General features: G+C 37.1%; 1 protein-coding gene across 2 annotated transcripts; it reads right to left on the bottom strand.

The window, feature by feature from the left end:
* Positions 1-9,790: 9,790 nt before the first annotated feature.
* LOC113317980 (ABC transporter B family member 15-like) lies at positions 9,791-18,490 on the bottom strand. Of its 2 annotated transcripts, none has more exons than XM_026566100.1 (8): positions 17,724-18,490; positions 17,586-17,640; positions 17,300-17,490; positions 16,745-17,202; positions 16,119-16,659; positions 15,154-16,017; positions 14,261-15,011; positions 9,791-10,419 (listed from the first exon to the last, which is right to left on the bottom strand). In XM_026566100.1, exons 1-8 carry the CDS (start codon positions 17,955-17,957, stop codon positions 9,818-9,820), a joined length of 3,696 nt encoding a protein of 1,231 aa, XP_026421885.1. In that variant the 5' UTR covers positions 17,958-18,490; the 3' UTR covers positions 9,791-9,817. The 2 variants fall into 2 exon arrangements, with proteins under 2 accessions (XP_026421885.1, XP_026421884.1); XM_026566099.1 differs by having other exon boundaries at positions 9,791-10,428; positions 14,270-15,011; positions 17,724-17,957.
* Positions 18,491-18,916: the final 426 nt, after the last annotated feature.

The raw sequence follows: 18,916 nt of genomic DNA, 5'->3' as shown, positions 1-18,916 counted from the left end.
TGAGGCCAGAGGTTTCCCAAGATTTTAATTAAATTAATAAAGCTTCCTCCCAGAAAAGGAAAATTTGTTTTCGTAAAATCTAAATATATCCATTTTTGAAATAAATGTTGTGTTTAGTCAAAAGAACAATTGTACAATATTGTCATTCTTTTTTTTTCCTCGACAAAAGTAAGCATTAGATTGAAGTTTATTAGAAGTTAAAAAAGAACAAAATCCAAAGCACACGGAGTTTGAGCACATACTCAACGCACAGGAACCCAAAACTCAAAAGAAACATACCTACTTAATTTACATAAAACTGACCCAAATTCGACGTAACACTATCAAGATAAATCCTTGCATAGCTTCATGGTTTTTGCACCGGTAAAAATCTTGAGTTTTGATTATTTTTTTTATAACTTTTTCCACATGAAAAATTTCGTTTTCAAAGATAAGCTTGTTCCGATGTGTCCAGATTGTCCACGAGATTGCTGTTGGAAGGACCTTCCAAAGCACATGACCAGTAGTTGTCAAGTTTTTGAACCTCCATCCATTGATAATAAAGTCATTAAAGCGCCAATTTCTATCGTTAAAGCGCTTGAGAAAAAGATGCGTAATTTTTTGTGGGAATATAAAGAGGGTGCAAAAACATCACATTTAGTTAACTGGGACTTGGTTCAAGCTACAAAAGAAAGAAGCGGGTTGGGATTATGTAATCTGCGTTTAATGAATCTAGCCATGTTAGCTAAATGGGGGTGGAGATTTGGTGTTGAGAAAAATAAACTTTGGTATAAGATAATAAAAGATAAGTATGGTGCTGATTTCTCTTTTTGGTTACCGGGGAAAGTTTCACAATCTTACGGGGTTTCTTGTTGGCGTGTGATTGCTGACGCTGCGAGGTTAGTAGGAGAAAATTCTACCTTATTTTTGCATTCAGGGAGACAAATTTCTTTTTGGAATGATGTCTGGTGTGGGCTGCTTCCATTAGCTACTGTCTCCCCTAATCTTTACAAGCTTTGTCGAAATAGAAATGCAAAAGTTGCTCAAATGAGATCTGGTGACGGTAGCTGGCAGTTCGACTTCAAACGTGTACTTTCTGGTGTTGAGGTTGATGAATACGCCTTACTACTTACGGTCGTTGGTGATTCCCCGCCTATCCTAGATGGATTAACGGACACCAGGAGGTGGACCTTGCATTCTTCGGGTGTCTTTTCTATTAAAACCCTATACTTGAAACTGGTTGAGTCTGCGGGTGTCGACAATTTCCCACTTTTGTTCGTTTGGAAAACGTCGATCCCTCCTAAGGTAAATATATTCGTCTGGAGTTTGGTTCATGGGAAATTAAACACGAAGGATATGCTCTTACGCAAAGGAATGGCAGTAGATAACTTCTGTGCGCTTTGTGGTTGCAATGATGAGACACAAGATCACCTTTTTCTTCATTGCAGGGTTGCCTTCAGGGTGTGGTCACTACTACTCCCAAGTTCGTGTTGCACTTGGGTCACGCCAAGGAATATTAAGTCGCTGGCTAATTGTTGGTATCACCCGAATTTCACCTCCAATGGAAATTACATCTGGAGCTTAATCCCAGCAGCTATATTCTGGTGTTTATGGACTGAACGAAACAACCGCATATTCAATGTCAATCACGTCTACAAGACAGATGATGACCTAGGTACTGAGGCTAAAACCTTAACTCTCCTTTGGTCTTCTGCAGCAGGGAAAAGAGTTCATGTGAACTTCTCAAGTTCAGTGACGACGGATTGGGAAAATTTATTCTTATAACTTGTCTTGTTTTTTTTTTTGTGTTTCGCCTAGTCAGTTACTCCTTTTCTTTTAGTCTATTTGGGTAGACTTTTGTACATTCTTCATTTCTAATATATTTTCTCTTTTCCGATCAAAAAAAAAAGATAATAAAGTCAATGCGATTTGGCATAACCCAGTCCAAGCTTGGATAAGGAAAAAAATACTTCCATATGGTAGAAGAAACAGAGCAAAATGCATACCAGATTCACCTATTTTGCAGCATAGGAGACTATCAAAGTACGTTTTTTACGGAGTATGTCCATTGTTGCAATCTTCTTTTGATAGACCTTCCAAAGAAAGAATCCTATCTTGTGTGGCCACGCCTTGGACCATATACTTACATTTTTGGATGTTACTTCAAAATCTTTGTTAATTAAACCAAGAATAAGCCGGATTCACACTGAAATTTCTAGATTTATCGACCGATCAATAAACTGAATCTTCACCTGAACCCAAAGAAACATTCTCAATGACAGTAATGACGGATGAGACTTCTTATATCCGATTGTTGTATAGTCTTCTTTCGAGACCCAAATTCCAAGCTCCGCCATTAGAAAGAGTTTCTGCGCATCTTATCACTGTCCAGTGCTTTGTAGTAGTAGTAATAGCATAGATAAGAGGGTATCTTGAACTGAAGGCTTGATCTCCTACCCAATTGTCTTCCCAAAACCTTATTGTGCTTTCGTTCTCTACTTTTAGTTTCCTACGTAAACTGAAGGGGCTGGGAAGAGATTAAATACCTTTCCAAACCTCGCAAGTGTTAGGATGCTTTGGCTTCTTTGTTTCCCTGTCAAAATGAGTAGAGTTTTATTTCGATACAATCCCGTTCCTCCACAAGGCAGATTTCTCTTTGTTGAAGCGCCACCACCATTTGGAGACAAGTGCTTTATTTATTTTTTCTGAGATTTGAGACCAAGACCCCCTTTTTTGAGAGGCATACAACAAATTTTCCAAGCCACATAATGGTGTGATTTTTTAATTTCCGATGAGTCCCAAATGAAGTTACAAATAACCATTTATACATTTTCGATGACCTTTGGTGGAGAAATAAAAAGAGATAGCCAATAAATTGGAATGCTAGATAATACAGTCTTTGCTAAGGTTAAGTTTTCTGCTTTGTGGATACTAGATCTTTTCCAAGAACAAAGTATGTTTTTGACTTTCTGAATGAGTTCTTCCCATATTTGCGGATTGCTCGAGTTGTCTCCTAGAGGAAGACCCAGATAAATGGAAGGAAGATTGTTTTTTTTTTGCACTGCATCATAGCAGACATTTCTTCAAGATCAGTTGCACCCGCACCCCAATCAAACTACACTTTGCAAAGTTAATTCGAAGACCCGATACCATCTCGAAGCCCAACAGATAGTACCTAAGGTAATTAATTTGCTCCATGGAGTCGTCTAAGAATACTAAAGTGTCGTCTGCCTATTTTAGATGGCTTATTTTGATACCATTCTGACCCGAAAAAAAATCACCCAGGTGTCCAAAATCCTGACCAGATTGAAAGAGGAGGTTCAAAGCTTCTGACACTATAAGAAATAAAAATGGAGACAGAGGGTCGCCTTGAGTGAATCCTTTACTAGTGGTGAATTTCGAGTGAGCAGAGCTATTGATTAAGACTGATGTTGGAGTATGGGTGATACAACCTTGAATCAATTTTCATACCAGATAAAACCAGTTGATGGCATACAACAAATTTTCCAAGCCACATAATGATGTGATTTTTTAATTTCCGATGAGTCCCAAATGAAGTTACAAATAACCATTTCTACATTTTCGATGACCTTTGGTTGGGAAATAAAAAGAGATAGCCAATAAATTGAAATGCTAGATAATACAGTCTTTGCTAAGGTTAATTTTTCTGCTTTGTTGACATTAGATCTTTTCCAAGAACAAAGTATGTTTTTGACTTTCTGAATGAGTTCTTCCCATATTTGTGGATTGCTCGAGTTGTCTTCTAGAGGCAGTGGCGGAGCTGGAAATTCAACTTGGGTGTGGCTTTGGGCTTTTAGGTGTGGCTTAAGCCTATTACTTGGGCTTAATCTTAGCAGCCCAACTGAAATAGGTAGTGGAAAACAAGTCTTTTTAGGCTTCTAGGGGTCGCTTAAGCCAGCCCTAGTCTGGCTGTAGTTCCGCCCCTGCCTAGAAGAAGACCCAAATAAAGAACGATTTTTTAGGGACCATGGTTTTTTTTGGGACCATGGTCTTATTAGGCCAACCTCCCTATACTTATAAGGGGTGTCCCAAAGTTAGGTAAATACTCATTTACCCTTTACTTTAATTTAAATTAAAACTAACTTAATAACTATGTAAATCTAATCATATACATCTAATCTAGATGAATTTATTAACCAAAATCAAAATCAAAAGGGCAATCGAAAAATTTTAGTTTTGAAAAAAAGTTTATTCTCTTCTTCTTCTCTCTTTCCTTGACGTTCCTCGTTCGATTGAAAAACCCATCAATCTTTTTAATTCGTTTTTGGATCGGAAAATTGAGTAGAAATCATCAAAATATGGTTTAAATGGATGTTAAAGTGGCATGTTCGGTTAGGAATAGTTTAAAAAAAACTAGTTTTGTAACCGAATATTCTGAAACCAAGAACACGAAGAACACTTCGGTTATCACGAATTTAATTTTTCATAACCGAACTCCGAGTTCGGTTGGTTCGCAAAAAATTCTAAAACTAGTAGTAACCGAACTCTACACATAATACAAAAAAAAAATGTAACCGAACTGTGTTATTTTTCCTACTATGTTGAGTTATGATATAACCGAACTTTACCTACCTTGTTCGGTTGGTTCGCAAAAATTTCTAAAACTATCTAGTAACCGAACTCTACTTATATTCCAAAAAGAAAAAAAAATTTCAATGTAACCGAACTGTGTTATTTTGCCTACTATGTTGAGTTTCAATTTAACCGAACTTGTTCCACTATGTTCGGTTTGTTCGCAAAAAATCTTGACAAACCGAACTCTTCACTAATTGCATACATGTGGAGTTCGGTTAGATATGTTGTGGGTTAAAGTTTGCGAACCAACCGAACATTACTCTGTAAGTCCTATAAACAAAGTTCGGTAACCTGCGTGTATGGAAAAGGTAACCGAACAACTAAAAACCTCCATTAAAGAACGAGTTCGGTAACCTGCGTATATGGAAAAGGTAACCGAACTACACTTTCAGATGAGTTCGGTAACCTGTTCTTCACATAAGGTAACCGAACAATCCCAAATCTACCCTAAAAATTTACAGTTTTTTGAAAATTTGGAGAAATTCAACCAACATTATCTAAGTTTGAACATACCTGGGTACCCAAATACTCTTCCTTCGGTTGTGGTTGGTAAAATCCTTTGTTTTTCATGTTTTCCTTCTTCATCTTCTCCAACTTTACTCTCAATAATTCTGCTTAATCATTTTACTAATCACTACGCTAACTATTATTAACACTAACTAACACTAACTAATCATTACCAAAAAATTAATCAAGAGGGTAATTTAAGTATTAATATAAATATCTAGATAAAGGGTGACCTAGATTTACTTTTAACGTCTTTACCCAAAATAAAATCATGGTCCCCAAAATAACCATGATCCCAAAAACAGTTCCAAATAAATGGAAGAAGGATTGTTTTTTCTGCGTTGCATCATAGCAGACATTTCTTCAAGATCAGTTGCACTCGCACCCCAATCAAACTACACTTTGCAAAGTTAATTCGAAGACCCGATAGCATCTCGAAGCCCAACTGATAGTACCTAAGGGTAATTAATTTGCTCCATGGAGTCGTCTAAGAGCGTCCACAATGGACGACTAAACCCAAATATAGTGTCCAGTTGATAGGCGTAGTGGGACGGACCATCGATCAAAACTTGATCAAAGATTAAAATCCAGACCAAATTTGGTCCGCGACCAAGACCAAACCCAAATATAGTCGGGCGTTTATATAGTCCACGCCCCATAACCAGGCGGACGTATAGTCCACGTCCCACCCCAGGTGGACGTATAGTCCACGCCCCACACCAGGCGATTGTATAATGCATGCCCGTCTTTTTTTTTTTTAATCTTTTGTGTGGGGCGGGCTTAATACCTCCGCCCCACTCTTTACAAACTTCAAATGACTTCAAATGCATGGGGCGGGCATAATACCTCCGCTCCACTTTTTTCTCTTTTTTTTTTATTTTTTTTTCTACACCGGGCGAACGTATACTCCCCGCCCCACACCAGGCGTTGGTATATTCTACGCCCCACACCAGGCGTTGGTATAATGTTTGTCTGACCAAATTTAGTTTTTCCACTGTAGGATCACACACCAGATTAAACCCAAAATTTGGTCTTTTTTTTCCTCTTTGGTCTTTGATTATACTCGCACCACTGCAGTTGCTCTAAGAATACTAAAGTGTCGTCTGCCTATTTTAGATGGCTTATTTTGGTACCATTCTGACCCGAAAAAAAATCACCCAGGTGTCCAAAATCCTGACCAGATTGAAACAGGAGGCTCAAAGCTTCTGACACTATAAGAAATAAAAATGGAGACATGGGGTCGCCTTGAGTGAATCCTTTACTAGTGTTGAATTTCGAGTGAGCAGAGCTATTGATTAAGACTGATGTTGGAGTATGGGTGATACAACCTTGAATCAATTTTCTCCGTAACTCCCCAAAGGCCATATTATCGAGCACTTCATCCACGAATTCTCACAAGACGTGATCAAAGACTTCTTCAAAGTCGATTTTGTAAATGACCCAAGAATTCGGCGTTTAATCATAGAGTCGACACATTCATTGGCTATTAAAGCACTATCCAGAATTTGTCGCCCTTCGAGGAATCCTGATTGCGGCTGAGAAATTAACGAAAGAAGGAAGGACCAGCTTCAAACGCTCTGTTAACACCTTAAAAGATCATCTTATATATACTATTTAAAGGCACAATTAGACTGAAATCTTACATTTCTTCCACCACTGTTTTTTCAAGAATTATAAAATATAAAGAAAATTTAGCCTCCTATATAATATACTCCACTTGTTAAAGTCTTTTACAACTTTTATAATATCACTATCATGACATGTCGGTACTTTCGAATACCGTAGTTTTGAACTGACCGTCCAAAAAAACCCACTCAAAAATCGTTATGTGAGGGGACGATTTATAGGTGAGTTGGGCTCACCCCATGTCTCTTAGCGACGGTTTAGAATGGTTTTGGCATACGGTGTGTTTAGACTTTTTGTTTGAACGATTTTTTAGGGACTATGAGTTTTTTGAGGGGACCATGGTTTTGGCATACGGTGTGTTTAGGCCACCTTCCTTATAGTTATAAGGGGTTTTCTAAAACATTGAAATGACTAACTTATCCTTAATCTAATTTAATTTATAACCAACCCAATAACCACCTATATATATAACCACCACCACCTCCCACCATCGCCGATTATCACCACCACCAACCACCGATTACCACCACCACCACCACCTTCGATTATCACCACCACCAACCACCGATTACCACCACCACCACCACCTTCGATTATCACCACCACCAACCACCACCGATTACCACCACCTCCCACCATCGTCGATTACCACCATCAGCACCTCCGATTATCACCACCACCAACCATCGATTACCACCACCACCACCGCCCACCACCGCCGATTACCACCACCTCCTCCTCCGATTATCACCACCACCAACCACCGATTACCACCACCAACCACCGATTACCACCACCACCAACCACCACCACCAATATATATATATATAGCTTAATTTAAAACATTAACAAAGATATTCTCACAAACCCATTACTTGTCATTCGTTTTTGGTTGAATAAACGAGAAGTAATCATTAAAATGAGTTGAAAATGGAAGTTGGAGAGAGGTTGAATGGAGGGTTTTTTTCAGAGAAAAGTTCGGTTATCACGAATTAATTTTTTCTTAAACGAACTCAGAGTTCAGTTGATTCGCAAAAAATACTTTTAACCGAACTCCTTGTATTAGAACAACAGAAGTCCATAAGTTCGGTTCCTTCGCAAAATAAGGATATCACCGAACTTTAGTTTACGAAAATAATGAGAAGTCCACAAGTTCGGTTCGTTCGCAAAAATGTTAAGTTTTCTTTGTAACCGAACTCTACCTTAGAAACTTCGTAACCGAACTCTACCTAATTCGCCAAGAATAAATTTCGTAGTAACCGAACATTTGCCTAATTGTATGTATGCATATATAAGCCCAATTCGGTTGATTCGCAAAATATATTGAAGTTTGCGAACCAACAAAACTTCTAACACTAGGTTACTTTTAACCTGCAGTTCGGTTGGGAACTTGGTTGCTTTGAAGTTTGCGAACTAACCGAACACACAAGTTGTACCCAAATAAATTGTTAAGTTCAAAGTTCGGTTACCTACCATTTTATCCTAGGTAACTGAACATTACACTGTACGACCAAAACCTCCATTAACGAGCGAGTTCGGTAACATGCGTGTTTGGAAAACGTAACCAAACTACACTTTCAGGTGTTTGCCGTTACATGTTCTTGACATATGGTAAATCTACATAAAAAATTTCATTTTTTTTGAAAGTTTGGAGCAATTCAACCAACATAATCTAAGTTTGAAGCACACCTGGGTACCCAAATACCCTTCCTCCGATTGTAGTTGGTAAAATCGATCGTTTTTCATGTTTTCCTTCTTCATCTTCTCTAACTTTACTCTCTCAATAATTCTACTTCTTTAAAAAAAAAAACCATCTGATTTTTTAATCTCACAAATTATCTTTAACTTAATCATCTCACTAATCATTACACTAACTATTATTAACACTAACTAATCATCACCCAAAATTAATCAGGAGGGTAATTTAGGTATTAACATAACTATCCAGATAAGGGGTGAACTAGATTTACTTCTAATGTCTTTACCCAAAATAAAACCATGGTCCCCCAAAAAATCCATGGTCCCCAAAAAATCGTTCTTTTGTTTGAATCGAATAATTGATACCCGAAAACCATCCGAACCAGGGTCCTCTCTTGACCTAAGCTCTTTAAAGTGGCGAGGCAATCAGCCCGGTGATAGGAGTTTCTAAGCCCACAACAATATTAGGTTGAAAAGTTTTGAAATTCATATTCTCAATTAGGGCTGCAAAGGAACCGTCCCGTCCCGTGGAATCGTACCAGAACCGCAAGAACCGTGTCGGTACCGTCCCGGAACCGCGATCAGATGGGACAGGTACAAGTACCAAAAAATGGTACCGTGCCTAGAGTAGGTATAAATAACAGTTCTAGGTTATTCCCGTCCCGTCCCGTCCCCTAGTACCGAGCAACAAGTAATAACGTCTAATAATAGTTAGGCTTTTTGAAAATTAATTAGTTTTTGTTCATTTCTATTTAGTTTTTGTTGATTTCTTTAGATTTGAAGCTGATTGTAATTTTTTGATTTTTGATTTTAGGGTTTTGAAATTTTTGGTGTGGTTCATAACTTATTTGAACATAGAACTTAGAAGATTTTTTCCTTTATTTTCTTTTTTATAATTTTACATATGCTACGGGTAAAGAACCGGCACCGTCCCGTCCCGTACCGAGTTAAACAGATACATGTACTGTCTCGTCCCGTACTGCATAGGTACAGGTACCGGTCATAGGAAGGTACAGATACCGAGCTAGGAAAAAACCAGTACCGTCCTGTCCCATGAGCAGCCCTATTCTCAATCGAGGGTCTTTCTTTGAAAACAAGGTTGAGAAATAACCTCAAACATAAAAGAGGAAAAACCTCAAACCTCAAACATAAAAGAGGAAAAACCTCAATTGAGGGTCTAGGGGTGTCTTTCTTTGAAAACAAGGTTGACAAAATAACCTGTGATTGAGGATTTGATTTAACCAATCATTCTGATCTGTAGCTATCGGCACTATTCGTTTTCTTTTATGTTAGATCAAAATCAAAATATGATTGATTGATCAGGATTTTAATGTCATAAAGGTTTCATATTGATTTAATTAAAATACAAACCGAACAATGTACATGAGAAAAGGAAACAGTTTGATTAGTATCAACTTCTTTGGAGATTAACAAGTGAGTGATAATATCCACTAGGCCCCTTATCCAATAATGTAGAATGGGTGCCTTTCTCCACAACTTTACCTTCTTCTAAAACAGCAATGAAGTCACAATTTTGTACACTACTCATCCGATGTGCTACAACCACGGTAGTCCTATTTACCATCAAACTATCCAACGCTTCTTGAACAATTTTCTCACTTTGATTATCAAGTGCACTTGTTGCTTCATCCAGCAATAAAATCTTAGGATTTTTCAGTATAGAACGGGCTATTGCAATACGTTGTTTCTGTCCACCTGATAATTGTACCCCTTTGTCTCCGCACCACGTGTCGTACCCATCTGCAAGCCCTGAAATGAAATTGTGAGCGTTGGATGCTCTAGCTGCATTGATCATTTCTGTTTCACCAATTTTATCATGGTCGGTGCAGTATAGAATATTCTCTCTGATGGTACCAGCAAATAATGTTGGTTCTTGACTGACTAATCCAATGTGTTTCCGAAGCGACCTCAAATGGTACGACTTCAAATCGCAACCGTCGATCGTAACCGTTCCTCTTGATGGATCGTAAAATCTTTCGATCATACTGATTATTGTTGATTGTGAAAAATACTACAACCCCCTACTATATGGGTTCAAACATATAGAAGCCCCACAAAATGGATCCTCCACCCTCAACTCCACACTTTCATAAAATGATATTACTAGGCCCGAAAAATCAAATTATCTTTAGATCAGGCCCATAATTAATTATTCCGAACTTTAATAATGGCAACATTGCCCTTTAGTATTTATACAAGGGAATCCCATAAGCTTCTTTTCATTTCTCTATTCTCTTTCTCTTTCATCTTTATCTCTCTCTGTTGTAGAACAATGGTTTCTAGGGTTCCTGAGATTTATTTTCGACTGCATCAAATCTTCTTCGTCTTCATCCAAATCTTCGACTGCAACAACGACGATCTATCACATCTTCTTCGTCTATGCCTCTGTTATTTCACTTATGTCAAAGATCGATTGCATATGATCAAAAGATAGATCATATGGAAGATGAAGATGATTTGTTTAATCCTGCATCTGAAGATTCATCTACGAAATCAAATCGACGTGCAGATAAGCTTCATTTTTCATTATCTCATAATTCAATTGAAGTTATATGTTATTAATTTTGAATTTTTTCTCTCGAAATTTTCGAAGTTATGATTTCACTGAATTTTATCTATGAACTCATGATCAAAGTTCAGATCTGTTACAGTTTAATCGTTTTTTAGCTTTTTAAGATAAAAATATTGAAAGATGTTACAATTTTTTTTCTAGGTTTCCTTACTGAATATCAATCGATCTGTTTATCTTAAGACTTGACTGAAAATTGGTGTTCAGATTCGAAATCAGCGAATCATCATCTCTATTACCCATGTATTTGTTATGAATTTTATAAACTTTGATTGAATTGCTTAATCTTGTGTACTTTACTTCTAATTCTATATAGTTTGATGTATCTCTGTCATTGAAATCAAATTTGTTATGCTAGTATTATTTATTGTAAATTAGTGGTGGTGATATGGTTGGTTGTAAATGAAATTTACAGAAGAAGGGAGTGAAGATATGATGGTGACTAAGGCAAAAATGCACGCTAGCATTGGATTTGAATGAATATGTTACTGTGAGTTATAGATGGACCTACAATTTTATAGAAAAGTTAGTTACTGATTGATTCTCAAACTGAGATCCAACCATCGGATCTTTGTGATTTTTGAATATGTTATACGTTAATGTGTTGTCACAACTCGACCAAAAATTAAGAAGGATCAGACCAGGAGACGTCACTTAAACTCCTGTGTTTCAGAGACTGTTTCTGTAGGTTTTTTGTAATTCAACAGTTCTGAAAACCTGAAATTCTTTAGTTATACTACATAGAATTCTTTGAAATTTTAATGGAAGTAACCCATTTAGGTGAAGAGTTCGCTGTAAAAATTTCACTTGAATTGGAGTTTCAGAAGTACTCCAACCAACTGACTTTGTCAGATGTGTCCGTAGGAATCCAGCCTGAGAAAAACATAGAGAATCAGTTATAATTAAAATTACAACCGTTACGTTGCTGTGAAATTTTGGGAAAATGTATGTGTTATATCCATGTATATGTGGTAGAAATTTTTTTGGGATCAGGTTAGTGTTCATAAGGAATGTGATATGTCCAGTTATGGTGTTTGGTGTAAAAAACTGATGGGATTGTTCTGAACTGATGGGTGTAAAAATTTACATTTAAAGCTTTTGGTGACTGCATATTGAACATGGCCTTGAACGCTTGTGTCTGTGTAGCTGTTGAAGTAATTCATGGTGATGGTTATGTTAATTTTAGAGAGGATGTTTTTATTTGGACCTAGTGCTGGTATTCACATGGTAATACAAGATAGGGAGAGAGCTAGTGTTAATGTTTATTGTGTTTATGGTGTAAGTTATGTCTCATTAAGCTTAGATTAGGATGTATGAATCAATTAAATATTAAACATGTAAAAATTGAAGCTATATTGATCGGTATCTCATTTTGTAGCTGAACTGATTGATTTCGTCGATCTGATTAGATTTACGAAGGTGGAATTTGGGTATTACCAAGCTTGTTATAGATGTATTTATAAGAACTTGCAATATATATAACATAAACTTTATATCCCAGGATGTGTAACTAGCAGTTACACATCCTGGTAGTTACTGCTAGATCATCATCCAAACTGAATGATGGTCCTTTACTGAGAACAAGCTGGCCATAAAGCAACTGTTGAACAATGTTATCTAGTCATTTTAATATGCATGATATACCTTTTCATAAGGACTTGCAATATACATAACATAAACTTTATATCCCAGGATGTGTAACTAGCAGTTACACATCCTGCTAGTTACAGGTTTCAGATAACTAGCAGTTAGACATCCATATGCCAACATATATAGATACCTAGAAATGTGGAAATCACAATCAAATTTTATGGAGTCATGTTTACCTGAAGCTCACTCGAAAACACCATCCTCATCTGCTTAACCACTTTTTTGGTATCATTATCAACACCACCACTCCCTGCAATCCACACGTACACGTAAACAATGTATATAGTTATTAAGATCCTTATTTTTCTGAAAATTCATTTGGTCAATATTGTCCTAGTAATTGAAAACAGAAACACTGAAGATATACTTTGCTTCATGTCTTAGCAATTGAAAATCAGAAACTTGCATTCATGGACAAGCATTATAAGATTATATTGAATTAAATTATCTTTTGCGAAGGTACAGAAGTATAGATTGACTTAAGGTAATGAGAATCACAGAACATGTAGCTTATTTGTTTGAGCAAGATTGTTACTGAAATTTGAAACAGTCAAGTTTGTTGAAGGTAAACTTCAAGACATGCATTTGTATATTCCTTTTCAATCATCATAAGAGAATAGAATTACCGCAATAGCTAACGAAACATCACATGTAGCTTATCCAACAAACACATTTCCGATGCCAGTGACATATCTAAGTCAGATGCATGTGTAACTCCTAGTTACATAATTCAGATGCATGTGTATCTGCAAGTTACACATGTTAATTAGATGTGTAACTTTTACTTACACATACTGATTTTGGGTACACATATCAATATGTATGTGTAACTCCTAGTTACACTAGTCATATGCATGTGTAACTGCTAGCTACACTAGCCAGATGAATGTGTATCTCCTAGTTACACATGTTATATGCATGTGTAACTCTCAGTTACACAATTCAGATGCATGTGTAACCGCTAGCTACACTAGTCAGATGCTTGTGAAACTGAAATATACATTGTTTTATGTACTGTTCATTTTAATCGTATAAATACTGATTGCTTGTTGTTATATTTCAGGTTTTAGATAACTTCATAAAAGCTAATTGCTTAAACGTGGTAATGGTCTCGCTGGAACTGGAGTTGACGCTGAATACACAAGTCAGATGCATGTGTAACTCTCAGTTACACTAGATAGACACATATGTAACTCTCAATTACACTAAACAGATGCGTGTGTAACTTCTAGTTACACATGCTAAGAAATTATTGTAAATAAATATTAAAGTAATAACTTTTTTTTTTTGTGTTTTATTTTTATGTCTATTTATTTGCATATATATACAAGTGTAACTTTGCATTACACATATCATAAGGATGTGTAACTTCTGGTTACACATGCCATATGCATGTGTAACTTCTGTTTACACCTTCGCACTGTATTTTAATAATTTCGGGCCTAGATTTAATAATTTTGGGCCTAGATTTAAATTTTATTTAATTATGGGCTTGACAATATGCATAAGGGTATCAAGGTCTTTTAAAAACTCGGGGCCTAGATTTAAACTTTTTTTAATTAAGGGCCTCATATTATGGGTTATCCATGGGTTGGGCCTGAGCCTAATTTCCCCTTGTTGATTTTCCAGACCCACTTCTTCCTACCAAACCCGTTGATTTACCCGCTTCGATACTGAGATTAAACCCATTGAAAACGTAAAATTCGGGTCTGGTCGGATAAGCGAAATGGACATCATGGAACTCGATTTGGCCCGTTAATGTATCCGGCTGATACCCATCTGGATCTTCCGGCTCGATACTAGTGTATCGGTCCAAAACCGTGAACACAGACCCGACTGCATCAGAACCTTTAGCTAGATCACTTGTTGTACTCCCAGCTTCAGCAATTACACGTCCAGTGCTGATTAAAATCATAAAAACTTCTAAGAAAGATTTTGTTGTCATTTCACCTTGGAATACCAGTTTCCCACCATACCAGAAATTTAAAGCCCATGAAAAAGTGATAATTGATTGAGAAAAGCCCAAGCCAAGCCCAGCGATCCACGACAGACGAGTGTTCTCTAATTGGGCTTCTCGAAACATATTTAGGATTCTTGATTGAGAAGAGAATGAAGTGATTGTTCTAAGATTTGACACAGCTTCTGCAGCCAGTTTACTACTTTCATTTTGAGCTTTTCTGGATTTGTTGTACATGGATTTGACTAGGACACGGCGCGCATAGAAGCAGACAATGATCAAAGGCTGGACGGCTATGATAAGAATCGCAAGACGCCACGCTATGATTAAGCCCATTGCGCACGCGATGATTACGGAAGAAAAGGTTTGGATGAGAAGTGACATTCTATCTCCCACCAGCGACCGCACCTGCAAAATAAAAAACTGTTAGGCAGCTTACATGGTTCATTTTAGACTATCCAATTTTGCCAGAATAAATGCGGTGCGTGCATAAAGATATATGCATGATCTGTGTGCAAAATTAGCTGGTAGAATGGCACAGACAGCTTACCATATTAGCATCCTTTGCGAGCCTTGAGCAAATTGCACCACTAGAGTTCTCATCTTGATCAAACCATCCAACTTCAAATGTCAAAATCTTTGATAACATCCTTTCTCTAATCCTCTTAGTCAAGTACTCTCCAATTACAGCAAAATTATAATGTTGGCACAAATTCACAACAAATGAAAATATGGCCAGTCCAGCGAATATACATGAATAAATCATGGTCTTTACCTTGATCTGACTGTGATCATTCAAGAAATATACGAAGATCATATGAGCCATTGCTAAGCAATAAAAAGGTTGCACTGCACCAAATAACATGGAACTTACACACCCTAATAAGGTCTGTTTCCACTCGGGCTGGTACAGTGCTAATAACCTCCAAAACGGTGGTATTCTGCAATCTTTCTCGGAGTTATTGCATTCGTCCAGAACTGGACTGACCAAAGAATTCTTCGAGTTGGACTGGCTCATACTTCCACAAATACATGGCATTGAGTTACCATTGAGGATTTCCTTCTGCATTGTTGATCTCTTGTCTGTCATCTCTTGGATACGAACGAGAGAAGAATACAAACCATGTTCAAGCTTGAGCAATTCACTATGTGACCCGGTTTCCATGACATGCCCATTCTGAACTGCAGCAATTTTATCTGCATTACGAACTGTAGAGAGACGGTGAGCGATTATTATTGTGGTCCGTCCTAGTGATGCTTTATCAAGTGCTTCTTGTACATTTCTTTCTGATTCTGAATCCAATGCACTTGTCGCCTCGTCCAGCAAAAGAATTCTTGGTGCTTTTATCAATGCTCTTGCAAGTGCAATTCTCTGTTTCTGTCCACCAGACATTTGAATCCCTCTCTCACCTACCTGTTTACAATCAATTTATGATTTTTCTAGTATTGATTATACAGAATTTGAATACTTCATGCGAATTTGTGTATGCTGTAATGGTTAAGCAAAGAGCATACCTGGGTATCATATCCTTTTGTGAGTTGACAGATGAAACTGTGAGCATTTGCAGCTTTAGCTGCATCAATGACTTCATTCATGGTGGCATCTTCTTTTCCGAAAAGTATATTTTCTTTGATTGAAGTGCCGAATAAAGCAGGTTCTTGACTTACTAAACCCATTTGTGCTCTTAACCATTTAAGTTGAAATTCATGTATCTTGATACCATCAATAAGAATGTCCCCATCAAGTGAGTTATAAAATCTTTGTAAAAGTGAAACCACAGTAGATTTTCCACAACCACTTCCACCGACTAAGGCAATTGTATTACCCGCTTCGATATCCAAGTTAAAATCTTTAAGAACTAAGGTTTTGGGCCTTGATGGATACACGAATTCAATGTTCTTGAATTCAATTGAACCTGAGATGCTCGGTAAAATCTTGCCTTTAGTGCTATCAGAATCAATTTTCGGTATCCTCATCATCACCTCCATTATTCTTTCTCCTGCCGCACAAGCTTCTGAAAAGCACTTCACGTTTGAAAGTCCAGCTCCTAATGATCTGACATGGACAAGAAGCAAAAGTGAAACAGATTAAAACAGAGCAAATGAGCTGAAACCACTAAAAGTCTGAGAGAAGTAATTACAGGCCACCGGAGCAAAGAGCGGCACCAACAGCGAAAACAGTTCCACCTTGAGCACCATGGTACATAACCAATCTACTACCGTACCAAGACAAAAATGACCAAATAGCAAAACTGACACTATTACTTCCAAGTGCTAATCCCTTAGCTAGGCCCTGTTTCAACCCGAGTTTAACCGATTCATCAAGTGCTTCGGAAAATTCAGCAACCGTTTTGTCTTCGCCCACAAAGGAATAAACCGACCTAATAGATGAAGTTGCTTGTTCTACAATAGACCCAGCTTTGTTATATTCTTCTCTCATTTTTCTTGATAGACTCATCAAAAATTTCCCATAAATTAAACCAGGAACGATCAAAAATACCACAAATGGAAATCCTACTAATGCTAATCTCCACATTAGCAGAAATGCTGTCACATAACTTCCAACAAACATTGTACAGTTCATTAAGAAGTTTGGAACCTGAAAACATCATCAAGATAAACAATTATAATGTCAGCATGTAAGAACATATAAAATATTCTGTACTGATTCAAAAGATTTTCCATGTCTGATGTACCTTTTCGGTAAGTACATCTTGAACGATGAAACTATCATTACAAACACTTGTAATGACTTCAGTGGTAGTATTTGATGATGGTGATGATTTAAGATCAAAGTAACTGATATCTTGTCTTAAGACTGCTTTTAAGTACTTTTCTCTCATTTTTGATGCTTGCCTTTCTCCTGTTTTAGTCCAACAATACCCTTCTGCAAAAATCAATATAATTCAATCATGCCAATAAAGAACTCTCACACCAGAAAACAAGGCAAAAAATTCAACATTCATATCAAAAGATATTTACCTAGAAAACATGCAACCCACCACCCACATGCCATGTACATGAGTGTCACTGCATTCTGCCACAGACACCGATTTTATTCAATCAAACATCAAACAACTTTGAGAGAGAGAAAGAGAGTGAGGGAGATAAAGAGAGTACCTTATTGATGTTGTGAAGAAAGAGATGAGGATCAGCACCAGAAGAACCAACACCAAGATTATTCATAAACTTGCTAGTTACTAATAACAACAATGGAGTACCAAAACCATCACCAACTGATCCGATAAATCCAAAAACCATTAGCAAGATATCTACATCATCAGCATGCATGAAAATTGAACTTATCATGGAATATTTTCTCTCATTCTTCTTCTTCTTCTCAGTATGACCCATTTCCTTTCCTAGTCCACTCTAGTCAAGCAAATTGATACAATTTCTCTCTTTGTTTTTAGGCTTTTAAAAGCCTTCTTAATTGCCCATATCTTTCTGCCCTCTCCCTCTCTCTCTTCTTTTACTACTCAGTGAATGAGACTTCTCTTCTTTTACTACTCAATGAATGAGACTTATACCCTTGATAGGGGAACAACCTTTTATATATGGATAGAGGTTACCCCATTTTGTTTTCCTTTTTTCTTCTCCTTTCCATGGGATCTTTTTTGACAGATACCTTCATTTTCTTTTGGGTTTTTTTTGTCTGCAACCCCCATATTATATATCAAATTCCAAAAGTTCTCTTTTCGGTATATCTAGATGATTAAGTGCGCTTTCCATCCTTCGCTTGACTAAACTACCCTTTCATCTTAACCCAACCATGCACCTGTCAAGACTGGAATTCACTTTGGCTGGAGATGTCGAGATCCCTGAATCTCCATCTTGATAATATCGTCTTTCTTCTGCTCAAGTGGTTTCAGAACTGGTCCTGAACCAAGCTCAAACAGCAGCACAGTAGCACGGTCAAAGATTTAATGTAGGAATCAGCTAAATCACATTCGGCTATCGAAAGTTTAAAAGTTTCAAGTAGAGATTTTGCTTCCATAATTCTTCCACTGGATCTCTCTCTACATCAAACTGTTAAACCTTGAATAGCTCAATGTGAATACTTTAAGGCTGTGCAGGTTTACATGCCTCGATACTTCCTGATACAAAAATAAAATAAAAAGAAGTTCATAGTATAAGCAAAACAAATTTCAGTGTTCTTCTCCCTGTAAGGAATACAAAGATGGTAGCAAGCGCAAAATTACAATCCAATAGGAACTATAACACCAATAAGAACAATGCTAGGTACTGCGAAACAAGTAGTAGCTAGAATATGTACAGCATTGGCCATGATTGGCTTACCACCCTGATGTGAT

This window comes from Papaver somniferum, chromosome 10 (assembly GCF_003573695.1).
Source record: "Papaver somniferum cultivar HN1 chromosome 10, ASM357369v1, whole genome shotgun sequence".
Classification (NCBI taxonomy): domain Eukaryota; kingdom Viridiplantae; phylum Streptophyta; class Magnoliopsida; order Ranunculales; family Papaveraceae; genus Papaver; species Papaver somniferum.
Note: the sequence above shows the minus strand (reverse complement) of the source record. Positions and strands in the feature narration are given on the sequence as shown.

Excerpts from the sequence above, each read along its gene's own strand:
- LOC113317980 (XM_026566100.1), bottom strand. The coding sequence starts at position 17,957 with ATGGGTCATACTGAGAAGAAGAAGAAGAATGAGAGAAAATATTCCATG. Across the intron at positions 16,660-16,744 it reads GCTCTTTGCTCCGGTGGCCT|ATCATTAGGAGCTGGACTTT; the intron begins GTAATTACTTCT and ends TGTCCATGTCAG. Across the intron at positions 15,012-15,153 it reads TCGCAAAGGATGCTAATATG|GTGCGGTCGCTGGTGGGAGA; the intron begins GTAAGCTGTCTG and ends TTTATTTTGCAG.